Source organism: Ictalurus punctatus, chromosome 26 (genome assembly GCF_001660625.3).
Source record: "Ictalurus punctatus breed USDA103 chromosome 26, Coco_2.0, whole genome shotgun sequence".
Classification (NCBI taxonomy): Eukaryota; Metazoa; Chordata; class Actinopteri; order Siluriformes; family Ictaluridae; genus Ictalurus; species Ictalurus punctatus.
This window is the reverse complement of record NC_030441.2, coordinates 14,461,223-14,482,121: the sequence shown is the minus strand read 5'-3', so window position 1 is coordinate 14,482,121 and position 20,899 is coordinate 14,461,223. Positions and strand designations below refer to the sequence as shown.

The 20,899-nt window shown below is 39.4% G+C and overlaps 1 protein-coding gene across 2 annotated transcripts in view; it reads left to right on the top strand.

Annotated features, from left to right (window-relative positions):
- Positions 1–20,899, top strand: part of dachc (dachshund c) — a 72,018-nt gene that overhangs the window by 20,200 nt on the left and 30,919 nt on the right. For both annotated transcript variants that reach the window (XM_017458198.3, XM_017458196.3), the window contains exons 2-3: positions 9,592–9,707; positions 16,216–16,338. In XM_017458198.3, coding sequence (XP_017313687.1) covers positions 9,592–9,707; positions 16,216–16,338 — 239 coding nt within the window. The remainder of the gene's footprint in view (positions 1–9,591; positions 9,708–16,215; positions 16,339–20,899) is intronic.

The window sequence follows — 20,899 nt, the reverse complement described above, 5'->3', positions numbered from 1 at the left end:
TCAGGTTGTTTCAGGAGCAGATGTTATTCTGGAGAAGGTCAGAGGGAATTGTGGGAATTACTGAAGTCTCTGTATAGATTCACAGCACCCAGAGGAGGTTTTGGTTAGTTTATGTTTGTCCTGAAATAGTGTGTGTGTGTGTGTGTGTGTGTGTGTGTGTGTGTGTGTATTGGAAAAAACTCTGTTTGTAAGATGTTTGCTGTAGTATTATTTCCGTGGCTGATATTTCCTGTTTTGTGTGTATGTGTGTGTGTGTGTGATGAGAATGGGAATGTACAAGTAATGTTTGTATGTAAGACAGATGTTTAACCTCTCTCTCTCTCTCTCTCTCTCTCTCTCACACTCTCTCTCTCTCACTCTCTGAAGTTCACAGCACTATTTACATAGCTTTCATTACACACTGCAGCACAGACTGCAGCATAAATAGTGGCTTATTTGGGCAGCGGCTTTCACACAGAGACCTGATAAGGGCTCCAATTACGGCCCATCGTGAAGCAACTTCCTGTTTGAGGTCTGAATAAGAGATGTTTGTTTCTCGCCTTCCCGCTTTGACCCTGGGGTAAACCCCCTCTGTTTCCTCAAAGGGTCGTTCCACTCAAATTTGTGTGTGTGTGTGTGTGTGTGTGCGTGCGTTAGTGGTTGTGTGTTATTAATATGAAAATTGAAATAATACACTATTCAGGAAAGGGCAATGAGAGGTTTCAATGTCTTTTGTTTGGAGCTTCCTTAAAGAGAAATTTTGTACAATGACACTTACATTATTCATTTGGCTGAAGCTTTTATCCAAAGCGACTTTTAAATGAAAAAGAGGGACTGTGACTGGACCAGATGTCCAGTCTCATGAATTGGAGAACTGAAAATCGGTTGAAATATAAAAATTGGTGTTCTGACAGTCTATTTACAAAAAAAATAAATAAAAATTCTCATTTTAATTTTGTAGTTCATTACTTGCTGGAAAATGCTTAAAAAGATTTGGTGACTCACTCTGTACTGGTCTTATGTTCATCCAGTTAAATTCCCTGTGAATCATCTATGTCCCACCTCTAGGGGCGGGTCTTGCTCAACAGTAGCAGCTTTGTTAGCAGCAAACATGGTTCGTTGGTGTATTTTTGGCTGTGTGTCAGAAAATGCCTTTCTGTTTCAGAAGGAAATCTGTCAACATACAGAATCAAATCACTGCTCTCAAGTCATTTCATGGGGACTTTCCCAAACCAATTTGAAGAAATAAAAAAAAAGATTCATGGCTATTCATTAACATACACATACCTTCTGTGCCTGAGTGAAAGGAAATATCTCTCCATACCAGAGTACTTCAAGTAGTATACGTAAAAAAGAAAAACAATGTTTCTGCATCTCAAATGCCGTTCTATGCGCTCTATTATTACTTTATACAAGTATGTAGTGCGAATTCAACACTAACATTTGCCGATAGGAAATGACTAGAGGTGCACCGATACTAAATTTCTCAGCCGATTCCGATAACCGATTATTCAGAGTGATATCGGCCGATACCGATAACCGATACCGATAGTTCTGCCTTTTATGCCTTCTTTTAATTTAATAATGATTAATTCCACATTTCTGAAGGAAATGCAAATAATCACGTTATTCTCTCCGTTTCAACGAGTTGTTTCACAGTAACTGGAATCATAAACAGAAAACACATTACTCTAATTAACCTGAACTAAATTCTGAAGATTACAGTAAGATTTCTTAACTTATTGAATGTTATTAATTCATATTAACACTGACTGAATTCTAAAAAAAACCTCCTGTTAGTCTCACATTCACTCTCCACAAACAAAAGCATTTCTACTTCATTATTGACAAAAGCAATGTATACTTTTTTGTCAACTCCTCTTCATTTAAATCTTTCAACGGTGTACTGGCCCTTTAATTCAACGCGAGAAGCTCGAGCAGCGCGGGGAACATTTTTTTTTACATTTGACCCGGTGCCGGAACTCCCGCTTCACTGCTGCTCACTTCCGGTGTAAAATTTGATCAGTGCAGAGATTACAGAGATTACAAACTGCAATTCTGTCGTCATTCCACACAAGAGACATCATCTTTACACACAGCACAAAATCCATGTGTTTTCTCGCCCTCTTTTGATTGACGGGATATAATCGGCCCTGATCATCGGATGTTTTTAAACTATTGGCTGATAGCATGAAAAATTGCCTTTAATAATAATAATAATAATAATGATGATTATAATCGGTATCGGCCGATACATCGGTGCATCTCTAGAAATGATAAATTACCACATGTGTGATATGTCACAACACTGACGTAGACAGCATAGACCAGCATCCACAGACATGAACAAACATCCAAAATGTCTGGTTTAAACCCTTTTCTCCTAATTTCTCTTATGGCTTCAAACGTTTGTAAAGGCAAAACATACTGAAAAAAGAGCTGGGCGCAAAGTGTCCAACAAATCACATTTCACCTGAGTCAAACTTCATCTAATTGACTTTCCCCAGTGTGAACACTTTCCCAGTATGTCTCCGGCTGTATGCTGTTGTACTTCATGCTCTCCCAATTTAGTCATCTGCCAATTCCCACATCCTATCAGGTTCTCCCCTATCACACAACAACCAGGGAGGGCAAAGGCTAGCATGTGCTTCTTCTGAGACACGTGAAGCCACTGCATCTTTTTGAATCTTTTCATGTTATGCCACACACGGACGAAAGTGCTATCTGCCCCCTTCTGCATACACAGAGCTCACAGAGGCCCACAATTGGCCAATGTGTCATTGTTGGATTCGATCTCACCGTCTCCTTACGATGAGGATAGGCAGCATGCTTTTCTCGTGTTCCCCCACCTAGGAGCTCCTAAATAGTATGTTCAAATAGCACACCACCTACCATTACGCACAGTACAGTGGTGTATATTTACTAGGGTACAGTTTACTACAGTGCAATTTAGGATGTAAATATGACTACGTTTAAGCAATATGTTTGGAATTACAATGATTTGTGTTGCAAATATATATCTAGCTGAAGCGTACAAGAAGCAAATGATTAAAAATGGTTCAAATTTGTTTTACAAGACCATTTCATATAATAAGCTATCATAAGACATAATAAAGGAATAATAATAAAGACAGAATAAATAACATATAATAAGCTAGTTGATGTTGTGGTTCAACAAAAAGACATAATATAGACAGAAAAGGGCGCAGAAGCATGTACACTTTAACCTTCATTTAAGAGATCTAGATTCTATAAGCAAATCTCCAGTGCACCCAACCCTACACACCCCACTCCTTCCCCTGGCAATCTGGCTTGGTGTGTCAGGGCGTTACAACCTGAAATTTGGGAACACAGGCTGAATTGTTAGAAAGGAGGTCAATGGAGAAATCAGTTTTATTAATGGCAGGGACTTTGCATGGTTTTTCAAGTATATAGAGAATGTAGCTCGTATGTCGCTCATACGAGAAAATGCAGAACAGACACCGAACAGCTAGGGTTCTAGGTAAGGTTATGGAAATGTGTGTAAATTTTATTGCTCGCCCATAGAGTTTTACATTTATTGATTTGCATTTATGTGAGGCAATCAGAATACAACCCAGTCAAAGAGCTTGAAAGGCTAAGGGTTGAAGGTCCTGTCCTCTTTGTAAGTCTTGGGATTTGAATTCATGACCTGCTGGTCATCACAATGTAACCTTGATGTGTGAGCTAACAACTGAGCTTATTATTGATGTGTGAGCTAACACTGAGCTTATTAATAAGGGTCAGAGATACTGTGAGGGGAAAAGTTGCACTTTATGTAAAAATGGATGTCTACGTGTTTAGAGGAATAGGAGACCAAAGAGAGTGTAAGGAAAGAGCTGTTTAATATGCAGAGTTAATGAAGCAGTGAATTGGAGACAGGTGTGTGTGTGTGTGTGTGTGTGTGGGTGGATGTGTGTTCACGCTCAACTAGGACATGTCTCTCCCTACCACATGCAGAAACAACAAATATTATATCGGGTTAACTGCTTTTACAGAGCTTTCACCGTGCACGACGCTCATCACAACACTTTCTACGCTCATTTAGGTCACTTCCTGTTCGCTTGAAATAAACAGGAAAACAAACGATTCCTTCTATTTTAAAATGAACCGACCGGCTTGCAGTGTTTTTGCCGAACATATGGAAATTGGATCAAGTGAAGGTCAGGTCTCATGAATAGGACAGAATGTCCCATGAAGTTAATAACAATAAACAATTAGACTGTTTTTTTTTTTCTCTTCGAAACAGAAACCTTAGCTATGACTCTGGCGTGATTAAGCGTCTGAGTTTAAAGGACAGCCGTAAAACATTTACCACGGAATCTGGATAATTTAGCTCATATCGATGAGAAACACGGTTGTGTTTGTTGTGGTTGTTATGGAAATCCTTTTTCTAAGCAGTTATTAAAAGACAACATGGTGTGCCGTTATAGGAAAGGAATCAGTTTGTCATGAAAAGAGAAAGCCAAGCGTCCTCCGTCCTCAAGATCTTACTGTGTCAGAAAACTTAAGCTACAACTCTTTCTTTAAAAAATATATTTTTTATAAAGCACTTTCACTGGGGACTCCTTCCCAGAATAACCATCTCTGTACAGAAAACAACGATTACTAGTCCTTGTGTAAGTTCTTACTATAGAAACATATTAGAATGAGTGCATTAATCTAAACCTTGAAGCCAGAACTCCTGTCAGAGCTGCTGTTAGAGAAAACGAGTCAACACCTTCTGACCAATCAGGATCGAGCTCAGAATATTACAATGCGAAAAAGCTGAGCTCAGACACAGAAATTCAGCTCGTGTCTAAAAGTGATAAATGTGAGCTAGTTTACAAGCACTTATCTAGTCATCTAGCTATTTGGAATCACAGGAGGACATGTGGGCGGATCCAATTAGCATATTTAGACATATTCATAGACGCTTGAATTTTTAATATGGGTAAAGGGGTAGGCCATTCTTAGTAGCGTCCTGAGCATTAAAACATATTGAACAGTTTATTATTTGACATAAATTATTTCAAATGTTTCAAATGGCACGTTCAGGGATTCTTTAAGAACTGCGCCATCTGTCTTGGCACTGCGACCGTATTAGGAGAGCGCATTTGAAGTGCGAGCAATGCAGAATTGAAAGGTGCATATGGGCGACGGCAGACAGTATTTGCCAGGGGTTTCCAACACAATTAGATTAAGAAGGAACTTGACAGCCTGCTGTTCTCTCTCTCTCTCTCTCTCTCTCTCTCTCTCTCTCTCTCTCTCTCTCTCTCTGTTGTTTGCCAGGCAGTGGGCAGCCCACAGGGTGTTGTGCCCCCTTTCATACCTTTGTAATTGATGAATTGTGGGGTATGCAAATGAGAATCCATAAATCTTATGAATGACAGCTTAATTTATGGGAGCCTTAATGAATATGGGATTAGATTTTAATTAAATGTCCTCAAAGGCACCCTGAGTGCTAAGTTACATTTTTGTTCTCTCTCTCTCTCTCTCTCTCTCTCTCTCTCTCTCTCTCTCTCTTCCTGATGAAATCCCCTGTTTATTGCGTTCTCCCATCCACACATCAGTCAGATGAACTTTCTACGGCGGTGGCACCGATAAAGATCGTGTCCATTTTGTTAACCAAAGGAGGCACGATTAATACTTTATATTTGCTTTTATTACGGCGAGAATTATATCATCCCTGCCGATCAGGCTTTGCGCTTCCCGGAGCTAGTCATTTGCGTGGCTCGGATTAAAGCCGCATTTAATCTGGTGCCGTCAGTATGGGTTTAATTAAAACGCTGCCCATTAGGAATGATTAAAAATGCCATTAGGTGTCCAGGCCGCTTCTGGAGAGAGGAGAGAGAATTGTGTGTGTGTGTGTGTGTGTGTGTGTGTGTGTGTGTTGTGGAAGGCCAGCGTTTTTTATTAGCACTGATACAGTAATAACTCCTTATGATTACAGCATTAACAGAAAGTCAAACAGCATTATGTTCCCAGTTTGAATTGATGCAGAGGATATGTTTGTGCTGCTAAAATCAGTATGTGTGTGTGTGTGTGTGTGTGCGCGTGTGTTTGCGTAACTGTGATGTGCTTAAGCTAAAACAGTTGAGCTGTGAAATATTTCTGGATTTGGCGGTGTTTAGACTATAATAATTTGCAGCAATGTCTGCACTTAGTGTGGTTTCTTCTGAAAACAGTCCTCTCTATTTTTACACCGCATTCAAGACCTGAAGATGTCACATGGGGCAGTGATTTGCTTATTATTTGCATACTCTACTGTGATTGGCTCACTGGTGCATAAGGTTAAAACAAAAAAAGAGGTTCCTGTTTCTTTGAGGGGAACCCTTAAAACTTCTACAACAGAGCCAGTGTTTGAGAAAAGGCTCCAGATAGAACGCTAGAACCATTTACCAAAGAGAGATCCCATTTTTGAAGGGTGTACAGTACAAACGTGATTCAAACATTAAAACTAGAACCCTGATGGATATTTTCCTCAGAGCTTGTTCCTCAGGTGAAAATCTTTAGAAAATTTAGATTACTATGCAAAGAAAATTGCTTACAAATTGCAACCAATTTAAAATGAGCTTTAAAGAGCCTTGGAAAATGTGCCATTCCTGGTGCGAAGTCAACACCACCAATGTCTAAAGTTCACTTTGTGACATAAAATTCATTTCGGTGATAATGTCTACTTGTACTGACTTGCAAAATGCTTCTCCTTACCTTGAGTATGCTATTAGCTAGCTTATTTACCAGCCTAAGCTAACATTACCTCGCTGATTTCTACAGCAAAGTTGCTCCTGTTCAGTCCCTCCAGGATTTTGCGATCACAGAACTGAATGCAAGATCAAGCGAACTCCACAATATTTTTCGCAATTTTTCGAAATTACGGCAGATTTTCTGTAGATTTGGGCCAAGACGCATCATGTGACATCATCACAACTCGCATTCAGCCAAAGCCCTCTTAGATTCACGTGTGTCGAACATGAGTACAGCTAAAACGTCTCATTTACCAACAAACATCACTGTGAAAGACCGTGCAAAACAATTTCGTGTGATCGCAATTTCGCCAATTCGAGTAGTTTTCCGTAAAAAAAAAAAAAAAAAAGGCACAAAAATCTCTGCAAACTTTGAAAAAAAATCAGAGCAAAATCGAGTTCACAAGAAAAAAAAAACATTCTATATGGTCCGACTGTTGAAACATCTTAAATCATTTTCTACATTAATCTCATGAAATCTCAGATGAAATTTTGCAAGTCAGCAAATTAATATTAATCAGCACCAACGGTCTGCTTATGAATATTAATGACTTTATGGTTTCTGTTGAAAAAGGCGCTCGACAGCGTTTAGTAATACACACTTTTTCAGAGTCAAAGGAAATTTTCAAGTGTTTCATAGACACTCTGGAATAATACAAAAAAAATAAATAAAACACCTGAAGATAATATGATATCACACATTTAAAGCTTAATGCTACAGAGAAAAAGGCTCGGAGGGAACTGGGGCCGTATTTGATCATCTGATATGTTATATGAGAACGGCACACACGTTCTGAACAAAAGATGACCTGACTGCCCGACTTATCCTGTTATACAGTACGTCCTATGTGTAGACCTGTTTGGGCATTTCGGTAGCTCTTTGCTAAGGCAGCCTGTGCTAAAAAGGAATATAATTATTGTGATACTGTACAACACACTGTTGTGTGGCAGTGTGAGTTATGGATGAGATGAGGTGAAAGAGCTAAACCTGTCATAATCCTCCCTTACAGTTTAAAAGGTCACTCGCTGCCATTAAGAAAAAGCCATTTTGTTCATTTATTTACTCTCTGCGGCAGACAGATAAAGAAACGGAACAATTAGGGAGCGGCGAGAGGGAGATTTTGAAAGGGCAAATGGTGGAGAGCTTAATATTTTATGAGGGATGATTGGCGCTCACGGTGCGCATGTATGTGTGTGTGTGTGTGTGTGTGAGTGTGTGTGTGTGTGTGTGTGTGAGGTAGTGTATGAGCAACAGCCCGGATGAACCTTCAATGTGTGCTCCTTTTTTAAAAGAAACAGTTTGGACAAAAACTGAAATGTATACAGATGTTCACTCACCCAAAATGTCATTGCAGTAAGATTGCTTCTTTGGCTATGAGGCTAATTTGGCTAATAAAGTACAAAACTTATGTCTGAATCCTTACAGTTTTATTTTATTTTGCCTTGGTAGTATTTGTAAATAAAAAGTTAAATATATGAAATGAAATTGGAACTATATTATCATCTGAATCACTTGCCTTGAAACACTCCACCTCCTACCTGATGCTAGCATAACTGTGATGCTAGCAAAAGTGTGATGCTAGCATAAAAACAAACTGTACTGAGGAAATAGGGATTCAAAATGCTACTATTGTTAGTTGGGAGGTTTTTTTTGGTGTTGTTTTTGCTGTTGTTTTTTGCTCTGCGACATCCTTTTGTTTATTATAGATAAGTCAGGAACCATATAAGCAAGTCTCTGTAAAGATACTGAACAACTCAACACAGTCAGTGGTGAGAGTGTGACGGGTTTTGCACACTGCAAAACTATGAGACATTAGCTACATTAGCCTTATTAGCTGCAGTACCAAACAAAAGAAGATAATTTCATACCACAGACCTGGTTAGGATAATGGACTACATTTGGTGCAAGTGAGAAATTGTTCTGTTTGCTAGCTATATATATATATATATATATATATATATATATATATATATATATATATATAGTGCATATTAGCTAGCTGCTAGCTAGGCAGATTTTTTGCTTCGCTTTTTACCGCAGAAAACAAAAAAATGCTATCGCTTTTGAAATTCTGTATCGAAGTACATGGAAACAAGTGGCTAAAAAAGGCAATGTTAATCCTTTGACATCTGAGTCAAGCGTCGTCTTGTGAGAAACTGTTAGCTAGCCAGCTAACCTAATTGTCACTTTTTATCTCGTATCCAACAGGCGAGCTATAAATGAGGTGAGTGTGAGTAATGTGAGAAGAAATCCAGGTCAGTGCGTTAAGCAGAGAGCTGATCTTGCCGTGTGTAAACTCGAATTCAGATGAAGTGCGTGAATGCCGAGGAGCAGGTAACGAGGCGCACGGTATCAATAATTCATGAGGGAAAAATGGCTGATTGTGGAAAAGGCAGATGAGTCTACAGTGTGATCTAATTACTGGAAAAAGAGAGAGACGGCAGAACGGTGAATGTCCTTGAAAGCATTTACTGACGCTTACTCTGCATTGTGAATCTATCCAAGTCTCTCTCTCTCTCTCTCTCTCTCTCTCTCTCTCTCGCTCTCTCTTTTGACTGTATAAATGTATATTTACACGTCAAGTCATTTACATATAAAATAAATGCCTGGTTTTCTATTCATTTTAATTCTATTAATTCCTGAGACTTTGTTATGATCATCTAGATCACGACACTTTATACTGATCCAAATAAAACAATCAGACTGTGCGTGTGTGTGAAAATGTGTGTGTGTGAAGGATGGTATTAACGTGTTCTGCCCTTTGATACACCTGATCCCTTTTGTCCCTGCAGCACAATAGTTTCAGATCGCACTCGTATTCAGTGTAGGCAATTGAATTGAACTAGCTCTGTGTTCTCTGCTTTTCAGCTCCAGACCTGGCCGACCTCCGAAAAGGACCCAGAGTGTGACGTCCCCCGAGAGTCCACACATCCTGCCCCATTCCGTCTCTGGACTCATGTCCTCAGGACTCATGTCTCACACAGGTAACGCCGAACCAGACGTTAACAATAGACTTGTTATACTATACATCCTAATAGTCAATGACACATTGTTACAACCGCTACATTCCAGTCAGGATGAGGATGAGTTTCTGGGCAGCATTTGCACTTCCCTTTTGGAGTCCCATTTGGAAGATCTCCTTACTTTGGACAAACTTGAAGGCAGTTTTCACGTTAGCAAAGGCAATTTCAGTGCTAGCGCCTTTAAAATTGGTGGGGAAAAAAAGCGTTCTTTTTTTGTCATATTGTAAATATTGGCTAAGGCTTCATCATAGTTTATGATATTACCACAATACGCTTCTATGATTTCTGTAATTAAGTGGGACCTTTGGAATCTTGGAAGCTGAGGAGCAGTTCTGTCCACCATTTACACTTTAATGGGACTCCCAGGGGGGCATGTCTTGCACCTCCGAGTTTGGGGGTTCAAATCCCTGCGTTGTAAAGACAAAGACATGCGTTGTAGGCTGGTTGGCACTTCCAGATGTGGGTGTGATTGTGCCCTGCGATGTGTTGGCACCCCATCCAGGGTGTCCCTGCCTTGTGCCCCTAGTTCCCTACCCTGCGTAGGATAAATGGTATGAAGGATTGATGGAACTCCCATTCTGCATCCAATAAGGCACCTTAGATGACATTCTACCAAATGGGACACTAAAGCTGTCCAGAAATGCTGTACATAGATAGGCACCTTCCTGCAGTATATTCTAAAAGGGATTAGCAGCACTTGCCTAGCAGACGGAACTGGTACCTCAGGTGTACCTACTAGTGATAAACATGCTAGGATGCAGCAAAACTGTTTAAATCTAAACTAAGAAACAGGTGCGGTTAATTAACTACTAGGAAACACTGACCATATAAGGAAAGTGGTTTGCAAATAGGGAAAAACCATGACATACAATACATAGAGTTGCATGGCGGGTGATCAGGAAAAGAATCAGGTCAGACTTGACAGCTAGGCAATTATTATAGTATAAAAATGTAAAATCAGCACACACCTAATGAACGCTCTCAGTGAAGAAAACCAAGATAGGGTCCAATTAAGACCTTCCTTCATTTCCCTTTTCCCCATGTTTCCCAAAGGCAGCCCTCGAGGACCAAGATGTTACACTTTCTGATCTCATGTTCTAGCATGCCTTGATTAAAATCACCTACGCTTTGATAATTAAGTTGTTGAGTTAAATGAGGTGTTTTAATACAGAAAATATTAAACTGCACACTAAGTGCTCGAACCCGTGCATCTTGTGGGGGTCCTCAGTTTTTACATCAAAGAAATTAGCCTGAATAAGATTTTTCTTTTTTTTTTTTATTGACATGCACACCTCATTCTTGAACTAGCTCAAGTCTGCTGAAGTAATGAGCAGAAATGTACAGTGTAAACCGCCACCTTTCCCTCCCGGCGCGTCTGTGAAGCTAAACACTCATCTTCTACGACATCTGAGCTGCCCTTGCCTTTGTGTGTGTGTGTGTGTATGTGTGTGTGTGTGTGGGTGTGTGTATGTGAATATGCTCTTTTCCCGCCACTCCTCAAAGAGAGCCCTAGAAAGGGAGGCCCATACGTTTGTGCTCGTTTGGAAAGAGCAGGTGAGAGATAGTGCGAGAGAGAGACAGAGAGAAAGAGAGGGAGAGAGAGAGCGAAAGAAAGGTGTGTTGAAGGGGTGGGATCTCTAATGCAGGCAGCCTCAAGTTTTCTTTTATCTTCAACAGAGGTCACACTATCAATGTCAACTATGGAGATGGGAACTCAAAAGCCTCTGGGGGACAGAGGGAGAGAAAAAAGAGAGAGAGGAAGATGGAAAGAGGACATTTTTTTTCCCTTTGAGAGGCTCAAAGAGGGAGAAAGAAGAACGCTTTGATATCGTTCTCTCTGCTGGCTGAATGGGGGCCTTGGCTTTCATGCTCTGATCTTGACATTTTGTGAAAGCATTTGGAGAGTGTCTGAGAAAACACACACACACTCTCACACACACACACACACACACACACACACATACGGTGTCTCCTTTTAACTTGCACATAAATTGTAGACAGTTTCAGTTTGTCTAAATGCCAGGTGGCTAAAAGTAGCAGGACTCAGTTTAGGCTAGTCTGAGTGTATGAAATGCACTTCTCTTGAGTGTTTGGGAAAGTTTTTGCCAAATATACTTTTATTCGACAGGACCATAATTTCTAGATTATATTTGTCCTCAGCTAGTGCTGTTCATACAGTGAAGTCACATATACTCTATGTTAGACATTTTGCGTTAATCTAATCGATTGCACAGTTTTTACGGTTTTTACAGTAGGTCTGCTACTCCAGTAATTACGGTACTTTGCACCCGGCACATTCCCTGCGCCCCAATTATCATACTTGTACTACCTTCTAAAAGTATATACTCTTACTTTAAAAGTAAGTGCATACTTTTGAGTGTGTATTAAAAGAAAATGCAAGTACTGGGACATACTGACACGTCATGTAACGTAGAGAACGTTGTTGCCCGGAAGAGAACGTTGTCCCCGTAAACAAACTCCTCGTTGCTTTTCGGCTTTTCTTCATTCGTTATTCCTTATATAATTTGTGCTATATAATGAAATTTACCATTCCCTTGATTTATTTTTCCACATTCCATTTACACCGCTCTACAATGCGTGCTGGAATTCGGCGAAGCAAACCGACACAAAGATCCTCCTCCACCCTCACGCAAGGAGCTGTGGGAAATATTCGCTGAAAAAGTGTCCATAGTTCCAAACTTCGAAAATCTGACAGAAATAGTAGACCATCCGAGGACCTTTGGGATACTCATTTCAACATACTAGCGTTTGGGACACATTAATTCTCATCTCAGATACTATTTAGGATGGACAGTATGCCAGTTTGGTCGCAGGGATTAACTCAAATCAGGGAATTGTCATGGCAAGTTTACATTTAGGAAAATAGCAACACACAATTTACAGGAACTGCTGTAATCAAAAAAGCATCTTCGCCTCTGACAATATGGTGAAGCTTGATTTTACTCCTCTTCATTCAAACGTTGCTGTGCCAGGCTAATTAATCTTAGACTACAATGAAAGTAACAGTTTCCCCAAACGTTGAATGTTGTTATTTGTTCTGAGAAGTTTGAAGTTTAAGAGTACGTGTCGGTAAATTGAATCAAACATTTATTACAGTCCTACATACAAGACAGGTATTATGAAAATGTATGAAATGCGGCAATGTAGTATAGCGACTTTATTACGACTTTGCTTATAATTTAGCCAGAGATCATTGTGTGAGTTTGGCTACAATTTAGCAGTTTTGTCCAACATGTGTTTTTGTTTACAACTGGGACAATTGTTGAAGCAGCAAAGTACCAGCACTGCTATTAGCTGATATTGTGCCTAGCATAAAATCAAAAGGGCTAAAGCACTATAACTAAAAAGACTCAAAAATGAGCACATTACAATTAGGCTAAAAATCCTGCAGTATGCGTAATAGGGAAAATATTGTGCTAGCGAATAAAAACAGGTTTGGCAGAAATCATCCTCAAGGAAACTGAAGATTGAAGTTTTCAAGTGATGCTTTCGAAGTTTACAGAAATTTACAGCAGCAACAATGGTTTTAACAGTTTTAATAGACTTCGCTTAATGTTTGCCGCTACATCACGGGTTATTCTGTTATCAAAATGCTTTTGTCTCCTCTGTATGCATACAGACACAAAGAGTGTAAAGAATTCCACAGAATTTTTACCAACCAAACCTCATGAAAAATGACGAAGGGTTGATTATGTACACAATGTGTACTTGCCAACATTTAGAAACTGGAAACTGTAGCCTATAAACGTGGCTACTTTCCACCTAAAAGTGTGTAATTCATTTTCCAATTTTCTTTTTTTTTACAGCGAATGTAACCGTAAAATATAAATGCAAAACGTAAACAGTGACGGTAATGGTAAACGGTCTGCACTTATATAGCGCTTTTTAACCTTAGCGGTTCTACAAAGCACTTTACACTGTTTCTCATTCACCCATTCAGACACACACTCACACACACCAATGGTAGCAGAGCTGCCATGCAAGGTGCTAGCTTACCATCGGGAGCAACTTGGAGTTTAGTGTCTTGCCCAAGGACACTTCGGTATGTGGAGTCACGTGGGCCGGGAATCGAACCGCCAACCCTACGATTAGTGGATAACCCGTGCTACCACCTTGGTGTCTAGATATCTAGAAGAAAATATCAAACACCCATCAACCAATCAGAAATAAGTACATTTCCTTGGCCATGGTAAACATATTTAGTAAAAGCTCAAGTGTTTTGGTATGTGAATGTATGTGAGAGTCTCAGACATGGTGGCAACTCTCAGCAGTTTTGTTTTGTTGTGTTTGTTTCATGAACTTAGTGTTTGAGGAAGAGTAGGCCAAGGCAGTGACATGATAATAATCTTGGTCTAATTGAATTATGGTATAAGACTGACTACACACATACACACACACACACACACACCCACATACACACATTCACACAGTCGGTGTGGTTCAGTGGAGACAGGTGCCTAATACGCGAATACTGTGCACGGTAATTAAAAGTGTGTGATATGGGACATGCTGCTCTGGTTCTGCTCAGACTGTACCTGAATATTGCAATATATCATATAACTGATTATCCTCACACACCCAATCATTCTTAACATCACTGACACAATAGCAGTTCTCAGAGCAGACTGTGAATGCTTGGAGGGCCAGTCATTTGACAGCACTAGTAGATATTAATAGACTAGTCACTTTGGCATTTTAATTTGACATTGTCCGCTTCTCCTGTCACTCAGCTCAGTGGAACTGCCGTTCTCTTCATTACGTGAAACACTGACAGTATAAAAAAAACATGAATTATTACCTTTTTGACATAATTTGTTCTGATTTTGATCTGTTTCTTTTTTTAAATAGAAGAATTGTAAAGTAAGACTTTAATTAGCCCTTGCATAATATATACAGTCAAGTGCAAATGTTTGTGCTCCCCACTGGTTTTGGGGAAATTGCATATCTGTTTGAACAATTTATTAACAAAAACACATTTAAAAATCTAAAAGATTAATCTAAAATACAAGGTTGTTTGTATATAATATCACATAAGATTTATATCGCATCAGAAAGAGAAATGCAATTTTCTTTTCTTTTTTTCTATTAATGCAATGCTGTGAAATAGTATTTGCCCCTGACTGCTTCTGTTTTTGTGTAGCTCTCATAGTAAATTGTTTCAGAAATAAAAACAAAATCTAAGATCAAACAAAGGCAACCTGAGTAAAGACTAAATACAGTTTTTAATGATAATGTTATTTATTGAAGCAAAACAAAGTTATCCAATACCAACTGGGGCTGTGTGAAAATGTGTTTGCCCCTGTAGTTACTAATTCCCCAAATCTATGAAACTGCATTCATAATGGCGTTCAGCTGGATTAGACACAACCAGGCCTGATTACTGCAAACCCTGTTCCATCAAATCAACACTCAAATAGAACTTTTTCAACAGCATGAAGTTGGTTAAAAGGTCTTACCCAGTAACACACTATGCCAAAGTTGAAAGAAATTCCAGAAATGATGAGGAAGAAGGTGATTGAAATACATCAGTCTGGGAAGGGTTACAAAGCTATTTCAAAGGCTCTGGGACTCCAAAGAACCAAATGGAAAAACTCGGTACTGTATTGAACCTTCCCAGAAGTGGCCGACCTTCCAAAATTCCTCCAAGAGCACAGCAACTACTCATCCATGAAGTCACAAAATAGCCAAGGAAAACATCAAAGGACCTACAAGCCTCTCTTGCATCAATAAAGGTCACTGTTCATGACCTAAGAGCGCAATTATTTTTTCACATAGGACATAGGTGTTGGATAACTTTTTTGCTTCAGTAAAATAAATATAAACTGTATGGTGTGTTTACTCAGGTGGCCTTTGTTTTATATTGTATTTCGTTTGAAGAGCTAAAACTATTTAGTGTGAGATGTGCAAATGCGTTTTCACAGCACTCTATCTTAACATACACTGCACAAATAGGTTCAACAACCAGAAAAGAACAGCACACGTTTCAAAATAAGGAACATCTACAGTACGTCACCTCACAGTTAAACATGTTGAGAGAAAATCAAGAATCACAAATATTTTTATTGCGGTGGGAAGACAGAACACTACATCTCATAGCCTAAATAAGGACTATACAGTCTTCCCCTCCATGGGAATTCATATACTGTGCTTGTTTGTTTACCTTAGTCTATATTAACACACTTAACTTAGGTCTTTCTAGGAAAGTCAGTTAGGTTTCTGGGAGATCACCTCATGGGACCGGGCAGCACACTGAAGCTTTTACTTGCTAATGCATTTATCACTTGTCCAACCCTGCATTTGAACTTGTATAGCAATGTAGTAATGTGAGAAGTGAGACGTCAGAACTGACTTGTACTGTCTGATTCACTTTTCTTCTTTCTTCAATTTTTTTGCCCCTCTCTCTCTCTCTCTCTCTCTCTCTCTCTCTCTCTCTGTATTTGTGTTACAGGTCTGACAGCTGCTACTTTAGCCGAGGCCATGAAGAAGAAGATTAAACTGGAGGTTTTGAACAGTTACCACGCTTCTACCAACCACGGTGCAGACCATGAGAACGGAGACGTCTCAGGCATGGGTGAGTCTCACAGAACCCAAAAAAACATCCACGCATTTCATTTTTATTCATGTGTAAACATTCTCCAAGAGTTATTTTTGAACACAAACTAGATCTGATCGAGCTGAATCAGTCAGCGCTGTTCCAAAAGTTATGTCTCAAAATACTTCATGTTTAAATAGTCCGGAATACATTCCTGAATTCCTTATTATTATTATTGTTCTGTTTTTATTAAGATCCCATAAGATATCCTGCCTTTATCCCCTGACTCATGGCTAAATAAGGGCCAAAAGAATTTTCTATCAGTCCCATTTTATCCTGCCTCGGCTTAAAAAAGGAAATATAACAGCCCCGTGTAGCAGCTAAATATAACATGCTTTATCGAAAAATACAGCTTCCTTTCCTAAAGCCAGCCTGATCCTTTAAACAGATGTCGCAGCTATATGGAAAAACAAACCAGTTTTAAAAAAGGATATAAGTCTTCCTACGAATTACTATTATTATGGAGATTCATGCATCTCTCTGGCAGCGTCTATTATTGTGTTCAATTACCTCAGAGAGAGAGAGAAAAAAAGAGATGGATCTACGAGACACTTTGAAACGTCCCTTATTTTATGATTCGTAAGCAGATTTAAAGGGAGAAAATGCTCAGGAAATGAGGTCATAATCTTTAGCGGGAGAAAGAATAGAAGAACGGGGCCAAGATGTCACAGCGAGAAGGATAAGTGTGAATAAGATTAGCCAGGTTTTACCTATAGATGCTAATGAGGATGGCGCTTTTTATCTTCGGCAGTTTAAAGTGAGGGTAACCTTGAGTGCCGAGTCCTCGCTCAGAGTACTAATAGAGAAAAGAGACATGTATAAGAGGGATGAGTGGGACAGAATAGCAATTTCTTCCTTTCTCTGTCTTTGTTTCCTTCTTGGTTTTTTTGGTTGAGTTTTGTCTTATTTCTGTATAATTGTTTAGACAGGGTTGTATGAACGTATGTGGGACAAAAAAAAGTATGTATTTTCCATATTAAGGTTGAGAATGTTGATAAATATTTGCTGTCCTCGGTGAAACATAATCGGAAAGAATAAAACACAAATCCATTTGTCTCATGATGATGAATAACTTAACTTATTATCACAGTGTACAATCCTGTGATATTTCTGTAAAATGTTTACATACTTTTTTACAGTATTCTAGTAATTAAATTTAGTGTTAAAGAGCAAGCTGACAAATTTAATCACCTAAATGAAGCTGATGCAACTAATGCTAATGCTAGCTAGCAAGGCAGATAAGCAGTCTGCTACGTAAGCTAGCTAGATTTAACCCTGCTAGAGTTAGCACTTATTTCTATACAGGAATACAAATGACTGTTAATGATCAGTTGGGTTACCTCTGTAAAGTGAAATTTTCATCATGAATGTTGAGAGCTTTAAAAAAATACAACTTGTTGGTAAACAACCCATATCTTTTAGAAACTGTTCTGCTTCCTATATCTGTATATTCTGGGGCCGTCCCCCCATGTATAGTACACTCTAAACAAAATGCTACCTCAAGATAAAAAAAAAAAGTGAGTGAATTCTGATTGCTAGCATGATTGTCTTTGGATAATGCTATTGTAAATAGCTTCCATACATTGTTAACGGTGCATGTTTGGATAGAAATCTCTTAGAATACACTGAAAAATTATGATGTTAAATGTTGATGACTGAATAGTGAATATAATTTCCCTTACCAATGGAAAGTACATACAGCAAAATTCATTAATTTCATTTATATGTTTTTAATATAATAGTCAGGGTTGTGGTGGAAACGAGGCCTATCTCGGGAATTTTGGGCTCGAGGTGGGAATACGCACTGGATGGGACACCATGCACACACATTTGCACTCTCACATTGTAGTGTAGAGAACTGGCATGTTTTTTGGAATTGGGAGTACACTGTAAAACCTGGAAGAAACCCCTGGAGACTATGCAAAACACAGACAGTAACCCAAGCTCAGGATTGAATCGGGAACCCTGGAGCAAAAATGATATTATTAATCGTATGAAAGCTATTGTTAATTGCAGAAATGCACCTTTAATTATTTACCTGCATTAAGTAACAGAACAAGTGATGGACTGTTTTATGATACATCCTGTACTTGCGATAAATGACTTCACAGTGGAACTCTGGCAGTGCTCCAGATATGATTGGTGCCCTGTTTTTAGCAGCCCTGATTGCCAGGATGTGAGCTCATCCTTGGTTAAATAGAGATCCCTTGAACAGCTGTGCCCTCTGAGCAGGAAGTGGAAGACTCTGGACACTTTTAAGCTGTCCTGTCACAACGGAATGTAGTAAGGAAGTGTCCTTCTTAGCTGATTGTGAAAGATGCTAAACAGACAGCTGGGTTTCAACATTGATAACTGCACCAAATTGGACTGATATACTGAAGGAAAACAGTGATAAACCTAACACTTAGTGTTTATTTTTTTGGCAGATGCTTTTATCCAAAGCGACCTGCAAGTGAAAAAAAACATCTATCATCTGTCAGGGTTTAAGCTTTGCTTTCATTACTGACTCTTTGGTGGTCTCAATCCTGGGATATTCAGTACAGATCATTCTGAAGTGCTCATCCCAATTCCCTACCCTTGGTGAAGTGTCCCCCTCTGTAGGGGTTAAAGAGTAATAACTATTTGGAATGGACTTCATTGTCATTTCTTAAAGACAAAACCTACTGTTGCGCAATTATTGACACTCGTATAAACATATCCAACGGTTCATTCCTTTCATTATTTGCCTTTCATTATCCATCATACTACTGGTGATGGTTTCAGTGACAACAAGCTGAGAAGATCAGACTTACCATTCTCCATTAACAAATTCCAGCTGCTCCAAGGGGATCCCCAGATGTTCCCAAGCCAATTATGGGATATAGTCCCTGTAGTGATTTTCCCCGGAGTCTCCATTAAGTGGGACATGCCTGGATGAGCTCTAGCAGGAGCCAAGCAGGGGGTATCCTTAAGAGGTCCCTGAACTGCCTGAGCAGGTTCCCCTTGATTCAAAGGAATGAAGATGCTTTCCTGAATTGCTGAGGTTCTCAACCTCTCACCGATAGTAAGCCCAACCACACTGTGAAGGCAAGTGATTGTCACTTGTACCTACGACTTTGTGCTTTTGGACCATACATGAGGGATGTAGGTTGACCATTTTACAAATGTATTGACTAATAACCGTACAAAGAATCTCAGGAGCAAAGTGTCCTTCCTGTGGTCCCTTCAGTAATGCCCATCAATATGGACTTATCTTGTTTTTCAGGACTTTAATTTGACCCTAGGGATGACTACACTGAGTGCACACCCAGAGTAGCCTTCATTTATTTAGATTATAAATTCAAAATTTACGTCAATATTTACACTGGGAATTAAGCGTATTCAGAATCAGGTTAGAAAGAGTTGCACACATTTCAAAACTAGAGCAATAGCATGTAGACCGCCACCTTTAAAACCAAGCACTTGCCTTTAAGACTGTAAAAAAAAAAAAAAAAACCAAGGATAGAAATTGCGGACTGCAGAATGAAATCGTTTTGAAATGTGTACAGCTCTCACGTAACTTGAGCACTATTCTTAATCACAGAATACCGCTTAAGTCCGCAGGTACGTTTGAGATCTGAATACCGACATGCACAATTTCTGTATTAAATCCTCAGTACACACACTTAATTCAACTCTGAACCTTAACTGCTTACTGCTTACAAGTGCTCACTATCAATGGCTCACTATTAACTGTGCCTTGTTCTGGACTTGAAAGCTCTGGGGGGGGGGGGGGGGGGGGTCAAAGTTCTTTGGTTGGCCTCTTTGAAGGGAACCCTGAACGATTCTATGTAGTACCCTATAAGAGAGGGTACTACATAGAAAAAAGTTTTAGGAAAACTAGAACTGTTTCAACTAAAGCTAAACCCGTTAACCATCCAGAGAGCCCTTTGAAGTGTAGAGGAAGAGATGCGCATGTAGGTGAGTAGATGATCTAGGTGGGGTTTAGAGGACAAGAAGGAACAAGAGGAAGTGAATAGTGTATAAACGATGAGAAGAAAAGAAAGTAAAGTGGTGAGAAGCAAAGAGAAGAGAAGGCAAGGAGTTGAGTTGATCTGGATTGAGGTGTGATGTCTCCAGGGCCTCAACCCTTCACACACACACCCATTAGTGCATTCCCTCTCGCAGGCTTCAGGTGACAGATAAGCGTAACGTTCCTCAAAATTTATAATGGGATTTGATGGAGGGAGAAATAGGATTCCTACAGGACGCTGGGATAATGGGGAAAATCAGCTGATAATAGATGAACGCTTAATGAAGTTGAACAGCCTGGGCGCTCCCCAAACCCCACTCCTTCTCTTTCTCTATTAAATCCTGTACGACCAGCTGAGAATCAGCAGAAAAGTGGAGTGCTTGTGATGAGGATGCTCTCAGAGGAGCAGGAGGCGTAGGACGTAGATAACCTCTGAACTGGATTGAGCTTTATGGTTAAATCGTAAAATTTTATGGGCAAAAGAAGTTGGAGAAGTTTATCTCAGATCTGACAGAGCACTAACAACGTGGTAATAATAATAATAATAAT